The sequence below is a fragment of the Trichomonas vaginalis genome, chromosome I, assembly GCF_026262505.1.
Source record: "Trichomonas vaginalis G3 chromosome I, whole genome shotgun sequence".
NCBI classification, from domain to species: Eukaryota; Parabasalia; order Trichomonadida; family Trichomonadidae; genus Trichomonas; species Trichomonas vaginalis.
In genome coordinates, this window is record NC_067203.1 from 5,369,648 (window position 1) to 5,384,877 (window position 15,230).

Consider the following 15,230-nt stretch of genomic DNA (forward strand, 5'->3'; position numbering starts at 1 on the left):
CTCGCCTCACATTTCACTTGATGGAGAATTCCTTTCAAATTTTGAAAAGTGTTTTCAATTTTGATTTTGAATGAGCTATCAAATTCCGAATTGATATTTTTAACTATATGGGGCTCGAGAAGTAGTAGGTATCAACTTCTTTCTCTCAAATAGCGGTTCTCCTCTCAAAAAATTTGGATACCAAACAACTTTTTTACTTCATTTCCAATCAATGATCAAAAACGTCACAGTTGCTGGTGGTGGTGTTTTAGGAAGCCAGATTTGCTATATGGCTGCATATTGGGGCTTCAACGTTACACATTGGCTTCGAAGTGAAGCATCCATCGAAAGGACAAAACCAAAGTTTGACGCATTACGTGTTAATATCCGTAATGATCTAGAAGCAACCAAAAACTCACTGGAACAGATTCAAAACTCTATCCAAGAGGTTTAATTAGAGATTTCACCTCTCTCACAATTGAAAAGGTTGATGAGTTGATTAAGCAATCTGAAGATGCATATAATTCAATCAAGTTCGAGCTTGATTTAGAGAAATCTCTTAAGGATTGTGATTTATTGATCGAAACCATTGCAGAAATTCCAGAAGACAAGATTGAATTCTACAAGAAGGTTGCTCTATTGCTTGAAGAGAAGACAATCATTGTTACGAATTCATCAACATTACTTCCAAGCAAATTTGCTGAATTCACAGGAAGACCAGCTAAATTCTTAGCTCTTCATTTTGCAAACTCAATTTGGAAGAATAACACAGCTGAGATTATGGGTCATGAAGGAACAGATCAAAAATGCTATGATACAATTGTAGAATTCGCTGCACGGATGGGAATGATACCACTTAAGCTCAAGAAGGAGCAACCAGGATACATCTTGAACTCATTACTTGTTCCATTATTAACTTCAGCCCAAGTTTTATTTGCCAATGGTGTTGCTGATTTTGAAACCATTGATTTAACATGGCGCCTAGCAACTGGAGCTCCAATGGGCCCATTCAAAATACTTGATATTGTTGGGCTTGATACAGCTTACAATATTGTATCAATGAATCCACTATCAAAGGATCAAACAAGTGCTCACTACAAAGTCGTTCAGATTCTTAAGGAATATATTGATAATGGTAAGAAAGGAATTTCAACTGGCGAATGATTTTATAAATATTATTAAATTTACGGAAATTTAAAAGTTTATTTTATTACTGAATTAAAATTATTTCATTCTCTCAGCAGTCATAAAGAAATTAATGTGATACATATTCATAAACAACTAATAAAGTCTGAATTTAGTTTCGCAAATAGGAAATCATTATATAAAGTACTCACAAAATCTAGATTGAGAGGCGGTCAATGACTTTTGAGGGGAAATTAACGCATGGAATTTAATATTATTTAGGTTGATATTCTTGCTTATTATTTCAGAAAAAAATCTTAAAAATTTCAATATGAAAATTGAAAGCAATTCAAAAAAATTGCTAACATGTAAATTTTAATATCCTATGCATAATTTCATATTTTGAACATTTTTTATTTTTGTTTAAAACTTAAAATTTTGCGAATTTAATATAATTTATAAAATATAATACGTATATATATTTAAAATACACTAAATTTAATTGTTAATTGACGTTTTTGGGAATGAATTTTATCAAAACATGCCTGAATCCGAAAATTTGAAAGAACGAATTACACAATCATATATGTAGAATTCAAAATACAAACTTAAAGATTGTATACGTTTAAAATTATTCAGATTGTGTTTGATTTCCACTCATTCTGTTTCTTTTGAACTCTAACACTAACATTTCATGATGATTACATGATCCATTTATACATGGTTGAATTGTTCCAGATTCTACCAGAAAATCAATCCAAATTTCTCAATGCATTCATGTTGATTGGACAAAATTTAAAATTTATCAGCCTGTTTCCAGAGAAACTCATATATTCCCTAATGAAATGTAATTTTTGCTACATTTATTTCAATCAAATTTCAAAAAATTGACTGCAGAGCTTGAAAAGGTGATGAATCATGTTGTCATTAGATGTACATATTAGATTTACTATTTCCAAAAAAATGCTCAAATTTGAATAGTTTTTAGAAAATTTGGAATTACACTCCTTACATTATATATAATTAAATGTTTAAATTTTATTTATTTTTCCCTTTTAATTTTATAACGTGCTCTATCAAAACTAACCTCTCAATTGAAGGCCACAAAATCTAAGTAGTGAGGGTACACAAATTTTGTATGGAGTACGGTTCAATTTTTGAGAGCCTCACTACTTAGATTTTGTGACTACCTTAGTTTATAAAATCAAACAACCGAATATGCATTCTACTAATAATTAAATAGATGCTGTTAAAAGTACAATTTATTGTCCTTTCTGAGTTGCGATTGATGTCATCACATGATTCGAATAGAATAATCATGATATATGATCTTTTGAAGTGCAATAAAGCATCATTTATTGAATGATCGTCCATGTAATTCGGAACTTTTACGGATTATACGCAGCAGTATAGAAAAGTGCGTCACTTTTATGAATTTGCTATTCTGGAATTCCGGCAATTTTTGGGAATACGCAGTTTTGAGAAACAATTGATACATCCTCATCAAAGGAAAGATTAAATGAAAAAAAATCAACACCTTTATTCTTTACATTTCAAATTTTTTTTGAAACACGTTTTTCTTGAGAAAAAAAAATTGTAATGAGCTCGATGCTCCCACCTATTCGGGGGAAATTCCACCCGAAAATGGGAGATGCAACGAGAAATCCGAGCTTTGTTTATCGGCGAAAGCGAAGCTATCAATGGTCTTGCCCTATTGCACCTAAATTAGAAGAAAGACCAAAATCTGCAAATATATCTGCGATGGGCTACAGAAAAAAACAACAGCCACCTCCAAATATAAACGATTTAACGAAATCTACATCAAATATAGACAGCGGACCCATTATTGATACAGAAGTCGATAATGAATCTTTATATCAGTCAACAAAGATGGTTCGAACTCAAGTTAAGAATATAGCATACAACGTTAAATTAGATGACATTTCTACACTATCTTTTGATGAACAGTTTAGTCTAAAACTCAAATTTTGCACAAATATATATGATTTTGCAAACCCATATGAAGATGTAGGTCCAAAAGAACAGAAAACGCGTGTCCTCTGCGAGCTAGTGCAATTTTTTGAACAATCAGCAGATTCCAAAAAACTCAGTCCAGAAGTTCAAGAATTGCTTATGAATATGATTAAAGCCAACATCATACGTCCAACACCATCCATTCCTCTCTCTCCTATTCTTCTTGATTTTGCTCTAGTGTTTGTAGAACCCGCTTGGCCACAATTATTTTATGTCTATCAACTACTCAACAGATTTATCTCACTCTACCCCGAGTCACCTCTCCTCAACATTGAATTCGCTCGAACGGCAATATATCTTACAAATTTACCAGATAATAACGAACGTCTTCAATTATTGTCATTTCTTAGAGCATATTACGACAGCCATCAGAACAGCAAAGTCGATATTATCAAATGCATACAGAAAAAGCTCGTAGATCTACAAGATTTAGATTCTCCGCCGTTTTGTGTGATGCCATTACTTGTTTACTTATCACACATCTTCCAGCGATGCAACAAAAACCCTCCTGATGAGTTCTACACCGTCATCAGGTCCTCAGTGTTCCCTCTTGCCCTTAATAATTACTTACCATTATATCATCAATCGATGATCTCCCTTTTAACAGCTGTTTTACCACAGGACAGCTCTCTCAATAGCGAGTTCCACCATTTCCTCGTAAGTTTCTGGCCAATAGGCAACGGCCAGAAACAGCCATGTTTCGTGGAATTCATTTTATTGACAATGTCGAAAATGTCACCGGCACAAGTCACAGAAGCCATCAAACCTACAATGAATATCTTCGAGCAGGTGGTGACGGGTGAACAGGTAAGTGCCGCACAGATGGTTTTCGACTTCTTGGCCAATAAATCTGAACAATGGGTAAACGACCACTCAAAAAGAGTGATTTTGTCACTTTTTGACAGAGTGAAGTTTGTTACTACAAACCATTGGTCTACGATTATGAGGGATAAGGCACAGAGCGCGTTGGCAGGGTTAGGGAAACTGGACAGGAAGTCCTTTCTCAAGGCGAAAACAAGTAAAACGTCGGACCAAGTGAGGAAACAAACTGATGAAGAAAAAGCTGCGGCAAAGAAGTGGAGAAAGATTGCTAATGCGGCTCAGGATTATGATGGAGATATTAAACAAATGATGGACTTGATCATGAAGACATTTGTTCCGAAAAAGACTCTGTTCTGAATCATTTTATTATTTGATGTTATTATAATTATACTATAGATTGATTTTTGTTGATTAAATATGTAGTAATTGTGATTTGTTTTTTAGAAATATATAATTTTTTAACAGGATTTGAATTTACAATATTATATTTTGTTCAAAATAACTTTTTTAGAGACAAAATTATATGAATTAGTACAAACAACAAAAATAAACTATGTTTATAATTCTAAATTTTTTATATTTTTAGATTTTCATGGTTAAATTTGTATTTTTTCTTGTTATTTTTCAAATTTTCAATTTTTTTTGGAATTTTATCTTCAAAATTGAGGGACATTATAGTGATAGTTATGGTCAAATATATGAGAAAGTGCGTTTTATTTGATAATTGATTCTTTTTTATCATTTTTTGAATATATATTTGCTTTAGAAAGTTATTTAACAATAAACTTATATATCGATGTATTTTTATAACCAAAATATGCTGTTTCATAAGGTTCTGGATGTGCTAGTACCTTTAAAAAAGTGTTTTTAGATATGATTTCCATTAATATGCAGATTTTTCTAATATTTGTATCATAATCAAGATACATATTTATATGTCTAGTAGATTCAATAAATTATGGTCTCACTATAGAAAAAAATAAATGGAAAAATATAATTTATCCTTGAATTTTTTGTTTTAAAGTTAAATTGCAATGTTAATTGTAAAATAAAAATTATAAAACTTTCATTTTTACCAAAAATGAGAAATATCGGATAAATTTCTTTATGCGAACTTGATTGTGGACTTAACTGAACCATCCTCGTTGATATCGAAGTTAAGTACGAGCTTGATGAAAGCATCGCTCCACTCCTGATCCTTAGCCTTGAGCTGGTTGATAACGTCTGGGATCTGTTCGATAGTAGTTGGCTGTGTAACACCAGTAAGTGTGAACTGCTGGATTGCCTGGAGAGAAAGCTCGAGCTTTGCCTCCTTCTTGCTCTCTTCAGCCTTCTTTGAATTCTTAGCAGCAAGCTTCTCCTTCTTAGACTGCTTCTTGACAGAGTTGATGAGGCTGAGAGCGGCAGACTTTGTGGCCTTGCCTAAGACGACTGTCTGGTCTTCCTCCTTAGCGACATCGTCGAGGGCGATGACAGCCTGAAGGAAGGAAATAAGAGAGCGGGCAGCGTTGATCTTTTCCTCGTTTGGATTCTTGACCTCATGGATTGTTCCAGCCTTCTGTGCACGGATTTCGATTAACTCCATGCGATCTTCGGCTTCCTTGTAGATCTGAAGGCGGCGGTTCATGAGTTTACTGCGCTCTGTACGCTTGTCTAAGGCCTTGTTCTTGCGAGCCCAGAATTCGTCGACTGCCTTCTTGCGGCTGTTGATCTGTTCCTTGAGCTCGTTTCTAGCCTTTGTAAGGTTGTCGTAGATGCCCTTGCGCTCTTCGTAGAATTTGTTGCGCTGATCCTTGTTCTCCTTATTCTCGCCAAAGAATTGCTTACGGGCGGCCCAGAGCTTGTTCTTAGCCTCTGTAAGAACCTTTCTGCGCTGGTAGAGTTCATCTTCTGTGCCCTTATACTTGTCAATCTGCTGGTCGATTGTAGCGAAGCCAGAGAACTGGCCACGAGCCTTCTTGAGGGATTCGATCTTGGCAAGCTTGCTCTTGAGATGAGTATTGGATAATGTCTGTGTTTCGATTTCGTATTCGAGCTGATCAATCTGGTCGTCGATATCATCGAGGGATCTGCCTGGAATCTTATCCTTAAGGTCCTTCTTTCTGCCGAAAAGTTCGTTCTTGGCTGCTCTGATTTCGTTCAACTTTGCATTGAGTGGATTAAGTTCAGCATCGATCTCTTTAATTTTAGCATCTGTCTCATCGAACTCCTTCTTGTGTGGGTTGGCCTTGGCTTCGAAGGCTTCCTGGCGCTTCTGGACTTCATCTAACTGAATATAGTGGCTTTCGATTCTGCCTCTAAGAGTGGAAATCTTTTTTTCGTATTCCTCTCTGAGCTTTTCGATCTCTTCGCTTGGAGGGATGACAACCTCACCAATGTCTGCAATCTTCTGGTCAAGTTCGCGAACTAAAGCTGTCTGTTCATCGTTCAATTTAATATCTTTGATGTCGCGATTGAGATGGATGTTGTTAAGACGTGGGCGGCGTAGTCTGTCGTTGTTTGGCCTCCTTTCCTGGCGTTGTGGTTGGCCATCTTGTGGCTGTTGTGGTTTTTCATTATTCTGACGTGGGGAACGCTCAGGCTTGCTGCCAGCAGCATTACGGCCGCCACGTGGACGAGAAGTGGAACGCTTATTATCTCTTTGTGCTGATTGCATCGAAAAGTGGCTTGTCAAAACCGGTTGCTGTCATTTTGATTTTGATTTCACCTCTCTATGAATTGTTTTTCGGACTTTTCTGATCATTAATATTGGTTATAAATAATTAATCCAATAGTTTCATTACGAAAAGTCGCTTTGAATCGAGTAAAATTTGGATTTTCTGATTTTGGGAAAGGTTGTGAATGACCATCAGTCGAGTTTTTATGTTACTCTATATGTAAACATCCTAATCATCGGAAAATCTTAATTTTTCACTCTTTGGCTGCATTCACGTTTTTCTGCCGCAATTCTGACATTTCTCAATATGAGATCTTCTTTAGTAAAAAAGCTCAATTTCAGAAAATTTGTTCTGGAAAACTTGACTTTTTGGAATGAATTGTTGATTGGTCTCTTTTTATATGAATTTCGAAAGTATTGGATAATAAATGAGCAGAAGCTTTGAATGAAAAATCTATTCGATGTATGCTACCGATAATTATTGACGCTACATAGTCATATCTCAAAAATGACCAAAACACGGTTAGAACAACCTAGGTAGAAGTATTTTGTTTGAACGCAACAATGTACACCGCTGGGTTATGTTTGATTAATTGAAACAAAATTCGATTAAGGGAAAATCTTTTATGCATATGCTAATTTCACTTATTTGCCTATGATATCTATTTTACCATATACCACATAGTTCAAACGCTGACAATGTAAAAAAGTCGGAATTCATAACAAAATACAAACAAAATTTACAATATATATACAAATAATTATAATAACATGTTCTACAAACTCAATCCAGATATCTTGACTGGAGTAAGGTTCGACGTTTTGATGCTGCAACAGTCGAAAGTTTGAAATAATGAACCCAGAGCCATCCCCACATTAAATTTCCTTTTTCTATATTATAATCGAACTTTTGTTCAAGGAGATGAGAAACTCTGATCATGTTTTTCTTCATACTTAATTTTCTCTTTGTGCTTGGGATACTCATTGCAATAGGTATGCGATCTGGCTCGAAAGCTGGTATTTGTATCAATATTTCTGGATAGTTTATGAAAAGATCTTCAAATGGAAATTTAATTTCATCACTAAGGACTATAGGTATGCAAAGAGTGCGAAAAGTATCGAATAGCCGTTTAGTTGTTGGCCCATCTCCATGTGGAACACAACAAAATTTCGAATTTGACATCATTCTTGAAAAATTATAGCTGTAAACACCTGTAATAGGATCATATCTTCTTGCATCAATAACAATAGAATGCGGTATGACTCTCATGACATTTGCCATACCTTCTCTAATTGGAGCAGCAACTGTATCGAAATCGGTAAGATTAATCTGCCCGATAAAAAATGTTGATATATGGCGACTTGATTCTGGCTTAATTTCAAACTGCTGAGCAATATTTGAAGTTAGAGGAAAGTTGACATTTCTCCATGATTCGCGCATTTGATATTTAGAGTAGTTGTAATTAAGATCTCCAAGGGTAATCATTGAGGCAAGCGTTTTCTGCTGATGAACAGTAATTGGAATATTATCTTGTGAGAAAAGCATCTGAATAAATGCATAATCGACACCACCGTACCTATCAAAATACTTTCCAAATGCTCGAAGTTGAGGAATAATTATTGTATCAATATTTGCGTAATCTTTCAAACCGTTAAATAGAGCTGCGAATAAAGGAACATAAAATAAGTCAGCTTCTTCTGGGTCCTTTACCCTAAACTCGTATCTTTCTAATGATTTAAAGGCAATATATTCAAAAATGGTTGTATGGGCCAGTCCTTGCTTGATTCCTTTTAAATATTGGTTATGCAGCAATAATTCCTGCATCGGTAAGGTTAAGTTGTGCATAAATACTTTAAGTGGGGGAACTTTATCAATGAAATAATTGTAATGTTTTGTGAAACATGATTTATTTTCATTGGTTTGAAGATGAAATCGAATCATAAAGCATATAATTAGAAAACAACAAAATGAGATCCAGTATGTTATCATGTCTAAGAATTGTCGAAAGCCTGAGTAGTACATTTTTATTAGAAAAATTTTGTGCGTTAAGAAACGTGACAGAGCAATCATTTTAAATTGCAAAATATTGCTCCATGCACAATACTATTCATAAATTTTGTCAACCAATTTGTTTTGGAATTTCAATTTTTTGAAAGTTGTAAAGTTGAAAATTGAACGGATAAAATGATTGTCAGTTTTCGAAATTTTTATACTCAACCATTAAGAGATTAACTGTAGGTAATGTTCGCGTGGTTGTTGATGATAAGATTCAACCATTGATCATAGTTGTTGATGATAAGAGTCAATTTATCTTTGGGTCAATTATTTCATAAACGACATCATTCTGGAAAATATAAATTCTTGAGATTTGGGTACCTAAAATTACAAGTGAATTTGGACAAAAAACCAAAAGGTTTTGACAGGATGAAATTTATCTAATGCAAAGGAATACGGTTGAGAGTATTTTCATTCAAACTATTTCGTTTATGTAATATACAATATGATATAATTACTTCTTCATCATTAAAAGACCCTTATTCTCTTTCCTCATTCAGAAAGGCAGAGCAAATACGTATTTACGGAAGTGCGAAAAAACTCTATAATTGTTTGAAATTCATTTATGACTATAGTGGATCTATATAGTGTATTTAAATATGCTTTTACTATTAAGATTATATTGTCTGAGAACTTTATCATGTAGAGAATTAATGTATGTAAAGATTAATCTTATTTACACTGTATATTAAAGGAGGGCAAAACAATAAACATGCAAAAGTATACTACTACAAATGAAAAAGTCTCAAATAGATAGCGTGAAAATAACAATTTAATTTTGCTCTTTCACTTCAATTTCCCATACCACCTGCATTTTTTAGCGTCAAAAAATTCGAGTGAGATAATATAATGAAACCTCACAGACATAATAAAAAATAAATATTGTCTTAGTAATGTCAAACAATATTAGAAAGAATTTCGTTGACAGAACGGTCGCAAAAATTGGCTGCGGTTTGTCCTCTGTAATCCACTACATTTTTATCAGCTCCAACAGAAATAAGATTTTCAACAATATCATAATTATTCCTCATTGATGCCTGAATGAGTGGTGTTCTCTGAAATACATTCATTGCATTTATATTAGCTCCAATAAAAACAAGAAAATTAACAATTTCAAGGTGTCTATACATGGCAGCAAGAATGAGAGGCGTGTTATCATCAAGATCCCGTGATTCTTTATCAAAGCCACACTCAATGAGAGATTTAACTAGCATGAGATTTCCTCTATGACATGCTTCATGTAATACATTCCCTGGGCAAGAAAATAAATTTTTTTACGACATAGCCTTTTCCAAAGACCTTCTTCACATGCAATCAACATTCCTTTCTGATTTCCTTGAGATGACAGTTGTTCAAAGAAACTGTAGACACCTTCGAAATCATCTGATTGCTTGAGATGTGTAATAATTTGTGAGAATTCTATTGGAATTGTGCTTCCTTTATTAGCTTGATTGAATAGAGAATGTTCTAATCGCTTTTCTTTATCATTGTGAGATGAAATAATTGAAATCACTTGATTATTATCGAATTATATTTTACAAATGAAATATCAATTGGATTAAGACAAATGAAATATTTAATATTAATTTTAAGAAGATATACTTTTAAAAAGAAGATAATTTATAATTTTTTGTTACATGTATTTAAAAATCAAAGAAAACAGTTTATTTTGACAGCAAAAATTAATAATATTGTTTTTAATCCATAAGTTCGTCTTCAACAGGAACATAATCAGCTGTTCTCTGTTCACCGATATTAACAACAGAAAATGCCTTGTTAGAATCAATCATATCCTTTGCTTGAAGGGATAATTCGCAAAGAACTTCTTCTCCGACCTGTAGATCCTTTGCCCAGGCAAGAGATACATCATTAGGATAAGTGTGGAATGCCTTGCAGCAAAGCTTTGGTTTAATTCTATCCCAAATGTCAAATGCAACAAAAATTGCAACAATTATCATAATTGATGGAGAAATGTAGTTGAAAGAGTTACCAATGAAATAAACATCGTTCATATTACCCATGACCTTAACAAAAGCTGCATTTGAAGCTCCAACTTGCAACATATAATGATATCCGACTGTTGGGCCAAAACGAGCGATCAAAATGGCCCAGTAGTTAAGTGTATTGCCATTAGAAGCATGAGCAATGAAACGGTAGAAAGATCCAATGCGGAGTTGAACTAAAGCCCATCCGCCCAAAAAGAGGTAGAAAGAGATTAGCGGGAATGTAATTAGGATCTGTCCGATGTATTGCGACATATGGCAATGAGAAAGGTAGTTGAAGAGGGTGTATTTTTGTTTTGAAGGAATCATGAGAATTTCGTTGTAAAATGAGATTCCTATAAGTACCATTAAGAGTATATCGGCCGCTCTGATTAAAATTTTCGTAATAGAGGCCTTTTTGCCGGATTCAACTGATTTTTTGAATTTTGCAAGGGATTTTTCGGCAACAACGGCTGTATAGTTAACGTAGTTCTTGCATTGATCAAGGGCGTTGGCTGTTTGGTCCATCAAATAGAAGAAATCTTCAATATTGGCTTCGGTACAGTGTTTCCAGTCAATTTTACGTACAGCGTTGATCTTTCTGTTTGTGCATTGTGATGTATAGAACCTTTCTGGGATAGGGAGCGCAGATTTGAGCAAATCGATGTTTTCTGCTCTTGGTCTTCCAAGATCGAGGTATTTTTCGGCCATTTCGCCTTCAATATTTTCTCTGCATCTTCTCCAATGGTCCAATGCTGCATCTGCATCAGCAACAGCTGCTGCACAGCGTTTTGTTTCTTTGAATAATTGGTAAACGCTGTTTTTGTATTTAAAGCCCGGATCTGCATTTCTCCAAATGTTCATAGGCACTTTAACGAATGCATATCCAAATGCGAGGCATTGAAGGATCAGACCATAGGCATTGCCAAGAGCTATGGCTAAACTGAAGAGGCCTTTGGGATCAAGCTTCTTAGTAGCAATCATAACTATACCAAAAATTAAGACAAGACCACCAGCGACGCCGAAAAAGATTAAATTTTCTCGGATAACGAACCATATGCGGTGTTTGATAGATATTGAGTGAGAGTAACTCAAGTATGATACGGCAAATGGAACAATAATCCAAGTTAGAATGAATGATGTCCAGTACAAAATTTCGAGGCAAATGTATAAGACTTTTGGTGTTTCATTTGTATGTCCGAACAAGTTAAGGGAAATATCATAAGGCAATATGCCAGAAACAATGATAACAGGAATACATGCACTGAAAACCATGAATGAGCTTGCCCAAGCTGGGTGCCTGAACGCACCATAGAACCAATAAAATACAGTGATTACTGCAATTAGTACCACGCAGGAAACAAGGCAAATAATACTTTGAAGATCCATAAATAAATTATTTTTATAAAATTTTACAATGGAGTTTTTCAATTTAAAAATTTTGAGAGATCGCTATCGGGAGATTTAAATTCACGTTTTTGCTTTTTTCTTATTGATTATATATTGCACTGATCAGAGAAAAATGTTCCATAATAATCAATTTGCCAGCCATAAATGATATCGAGCAGAAATTTCCACAAGAAAGTGGTCATTCATAAATTTTGCACTACAAAAGAGGCTTTAGATGAAATAGTCATACAAACTAAACAACAACAAAGCGAAATCAAAAATAAAAAAAATTATTTTCATTATGACTCAGCATTTTGCTTAGATTGATCCTATGAAATATTTTGAATACAATTTCATATGAAAATCAAAAATAATAAAATCTGTTTATTGAAAAAAATGAATATTCGTTCAGAGGTTTTTGATTGAATTAGAGATTTATCTTGTTATTTCTTAATAACTTTCTTTTTCAAAAGTAGTAAGATATATAAATTTTTTAAAACGTAAAACGATTATAAAAGTAAAGTTATCATTTAAATGAAGTTGAATGTATAACTTCCAGCCTGTGTGATTTCCTTCATCCACTTATGAGGCTCATTAGATGTTCCCTGAGTGGAAACTATGAAGTTCTTAACTGAAAGTCCACTTGGCAGTGGTCCAGCGATTGTAAAGTCGATAGCGATTGGGCCGAGAAGTGTTTCAGCAGCTCCTGGGATGCCTCCATCGAAGATGAAGCGGAATCTAGCGTTGTATTCAGCGAGACCTCCAAATTCCTTGATTCTCCAGACAACCTGGCGGTTCTTGCTATCAAACTCACTTGATTGTTTGTCTAAGACTGACTGAGGAAGTTCACATGAAGCAGAGGAAGTTTCAACTGGGCATTGGAATATGATTGAAACATCTGTAGCCTTGACATCGACTGGGAATGTAGATGTAACTGCAACACGGACAACAACAACCTTTGGCTGTGTATTTTCGAAATAAGGAACAACAGTAAATGGTGGAGGGCTTGGTGGGCGTGTTGTACGGTATGTGAAGAGAAGTGATGAACCTTGAGGTGGGCAGAATGATATCGAACGATCAGAGTCGAATGAATTTGTCAAAGCATAAGGAGCGAAAGTAATATCATCGTACTCGTAAAGTAAATTCTTTGGCATGTTACGTGTCTTGAAGAAGGCCTGCGAATCCAATTGGATGACGCAGCTTGGGACACTTTGGAGGAAAGATTTGACCGTGCAAAGGCCGGTAATATTGGAGTTGATGATGTTGCCCTGGGCTGTTAATGTAAGAGACAATTTTTCGGAAAGAACAATGAAGATTTCATTGTTAGTCTTTGTACGTTCGGATGTCTTAAGGGCAAGTGGACGATCGAAGCCTTCGCCTGGGAAGATTTCTGTCTGCAAGAATGTTGTAAGGAAGTTCTGATCGTATTCGACTTCATTGTGAACAAGGTGAAGTAACATTGATGAATCTGTAGCTTGTGGACAGCCGAAAGAAAGAACTTCATCAACAACTTCGTAGCAAAGTGCAAGGTTCTTCTGAATAGAAAGCTCTGTGCACTTGCCAAGGTAGTCTGAAAGAACAACTGTAATACGACGGAGTAAAAGCTCGAGTGTGGATGGTGACATATTCTCCGGTGTTGCAACAACGAAGTAAAGTCCTGCGCAGTTAACCCAGCAGTATGTGAGTTGCTCTAATCTGAAAATTGGTGGTGGCGGTGGCTCTTCTGTCAAGCGCTGGTAGAAATCTTCTACAACTGCGATGTTTGTTTCATCAAGGAATGCACGAATGATGATGGGGTTGCCACGTGAGTTAATAACAAAGAAGTGCTTGATCAGTCCCATTTTGTCAAACCGTTCACGTCACGTTTTCTAAATTAGATGTGAACCGTTCCATCTATCATGTTTCATATTTTCATCCATTGCATTCGACTCTTAAAAAATGCAAAAAGATATCTTTGGATAAGAAAAGATTTCAGAAGTAATCATATCTCGAAAGAATAAGAGTTTGGATTGTTTCTCCAAACGGTTTGTTTAAGCATCCTACGAGAAAGCATTTATGCAGTCAATGATTGCTCAAATCAATCAGATGAGTAGAATTTCGACAATTTCCTATTTTTCCAATCAGTTAGAAAAACAGATTAAAAATAACGGCTACATTTACTGTAATATTTTTGCTTGAAAAACAATGAAAAAGTATCGTCAAAAAAATCTGAAAGCGCCCGATCATCAAAAAAATCTCATCGGTTTTTGTAAACCAATTTTTTTTTAATTTCTCTTCACATATTCAGTTAATAAAGTCATGAATACATTACCTCATCGAGGTGATGAGCCAAAACGAAGGAATGCCATAAGTATTTACGAAAATTCTTATTTTTGTAAAAAGATCGTAAAAAATTCTTCTTATTTCATAATATTCTTTATACTCTTTGATAACCTACATAAGCAGACATGCATGTATTTCAGTATATGTAATCTTAGCTGATTTATTCAGCTTATTTATATTAACTTGATAATATTGTTGACCCAGAATCATATCGGATGAATAGTTTTATTCAATACATTAATCTTTTGCTTTACTATTTTTTTGTAAACATGTTTATTAAAAAAGTGACAAACCAGACCAACTACAGATGAGTGCAAATCCACACGAATCATGGGCTGTCCGCAGATATAAAGGTGTTACGAAAATACTCGGTCAAGTTCAAGAAAAAGTTTCTCAAGTCGGATGGGCTGTTGGAGCAACAACTGTTCTTATTATCTATCCATTAGCTATTTCAATCTTAGATCATCGTTTCCTTAAGAAGAATGGTGTTATTTAAGAGATTTTCGACATCTTAACATTACTCGTTTATTTATTTAAAAATAATTATAGAACCGCTTTTTATTTGTTTATAAACAAAGCTAAACTATCATTGCTGACTAAAATCAATTCTTTTCTACCATTTTGTCTACTTAAAATTTATATATTTTAGTTTTTTTTCATATTTATTGTTTTAAATCAATAAATCAACAGAATTGAAAGCTAAATCATACAGACATGATCACGCCATTAAAACAAGATCATTACACTGCATGATATAACTAATATTTATCTCAAAATAAGAAAAAGTCGTATTTGCTGAATTTGGATATGGAACATCACATCATGCATGCTAGCATATCCATTTTGGAATGAATAGAAGCTTATA

General features: G+C 34.4%; 9 protein-coding genes across 9 annotated transcripts; 4 read left to right on the forward strand and 5 right to left on the reverse strand.

Annotated features, from left to right (window-relative positions):
• Window positions 1-211: 211 nt before the first annotated feature.
• Window positions 212-433, forward strand: TVAGG3_0933870 (3-hydroxyacyl-CoA dehydrogenase, NAD binding domain-containing protein; the record flags this gene model as incomplete). Its single annotated transcript, XM_001320171.1, has 1 exon — window positions 212-433. The coding sequence occupies one exon, from the start codon at window positions 212-214 to the stop codon at window positions 431-433; it is 222 nt and encodes a 73-aa protein (XP_001320206.1).
• Window positions 434-759: 326 nt separating this feature from the next.
• Window positions 760-1,143, forward strand: TVAGG3_0933880 (3-hydroxyacyl-CoA dehydrogenase protein; the record flags this gene model as incomplete). Its single annotated transcript, XM_001320172.1, has 1 exon — window positions 760-1,143. The coding sequence occupies one exon, from the start codon at window positions 760-762 to the stop codon at window positions 1,141-1,143; it is 384 nt and encodes a 127-aa protein (XP_001320207.1).
• A 1,050-nt stretch (window positions 1,144-2,193) lies between these two features.
• On the forward strand, window positions 2,194-4,533 carry TVAGG3_0933890 (protein phosphatase regulator protein; the record flags this gene model as incomplete). The annotated part of the gene is made up of 1 exon (XM_001320173.2): window positions 2,749-4,317. The coding sequence occupies one exon, from the start codon at window positions 2,749-2,751 to the stop codon at window positions 4,315-4,317; it is 1,569 nt and encodes a 522-aa protein (XP_001320208.1).
• A 434-nt stretch (window positions 4,534-4,967) lies between these two features.
• Window positions 4,968-6,640, reverse strand: TVAGG3_0933900 (nuclear segregation protein BFR1 family; the record flags this gene model as incomplete). The annotated part of the gene is made up of 1 exon (XM_001320174.2): window positions 5,066-6,616. One exon carries the CDS (start codon window positions 6,614-6,616, stop codon window positions 5,066-5,068), a length of 1,551 nt encoding a protein of 516 aa, XP_001320209.1.
• Window positions 6,641-7,214: 574 nt separating this feature from the next.
• TVAGG3_0933910 (macromolecule glycosylation) lies at window positions 7,215-8,631 on the reverse strand (the record flags this gene model as incomplete). Its single annotated transcript, XM_001320175.1, has 1 exon — window positions 7,401-8,462. One exon carries the CDS (start codon window positions 8,460-8,462, stop codon window positions 7,401-7,403), a length of 1,062 nt encoding a protein of 353 aa, XP_001320210.1.
• A 937-nt stretch (window positions 8,632-9,568) lies between these two features.
• TVAGG3_0933920 (EP4 subtype prostaglandin E2 receptor binding) lies at window positions 9,569-9,886 on the reverse strand (the record flags this gene model as incomplete). The annotated part of the gene is made up of 1 exon (XM_001320176.1): window positions 9,569-9,886. One exon carries the CDS (start codon window positions 9,884-9,886, stop codon window positions 9,569-9,571), a length of 318 nt encoding a protein of 105 aa, XP_001320211.1.
• Window positions 9,887-10,323: 437 nt separating this feature from the next.
• On the reverse strand, window positions 10,324-12,044 carry TVAGG3_0933930 (LMBR1-like membrane protein family; the record flags this gene model as incomplete). Its single annotated transcript, XM_001320177.2, has 1 exon — window positions 10,370-12,043. The coding sequence occupies one exon, from the start codon at window positions 12,041-12,043 to the stop codon at window positions 10,370-10,372; it is 1,674 nt and encodes a 557-aa protein (XP_001320212.1).
• A 490-nt stretch (window positions 12,045-12,534) lies between these two features.
• Window positions 12,535-13,887, reverse strand: TVAGG3_0933940 (vesicle-mediated transport; the record flags this gene model as incomplete). The annotated part of the gene is made up of 1 exon (XM_001320178.2): window positions 12,574-13,884. The coding sequence occupies one exon, from the start codon at window positions 13,882-13,884 to the stop codon at window positions 12,574-12,576; it is 1,311 nt and encodes a 436-aa protein (XP_001320213.1).
• Window positions 13,888-14,657: 770 nt separating this feature from the next.
• TVAGG3_0933950 (uncharacterized protein) lies at window positions 14,658-15,075 on the forward strand (the record flags this gene model as incomplete). The annotated part of the gene is made up of 1 exon (XM_001320179.1): window positions 14,673-14,861. The coding sequence occupies one exon, from the start codon at window positions 14,673-14,675 to the stop codon at window positions 14,859-14,861; it is 189 nt and encodes a 62-aa protein (XP_001320214.1).
• Window positions 15,076-15,230: the final 155 nt, after the last annotated feature.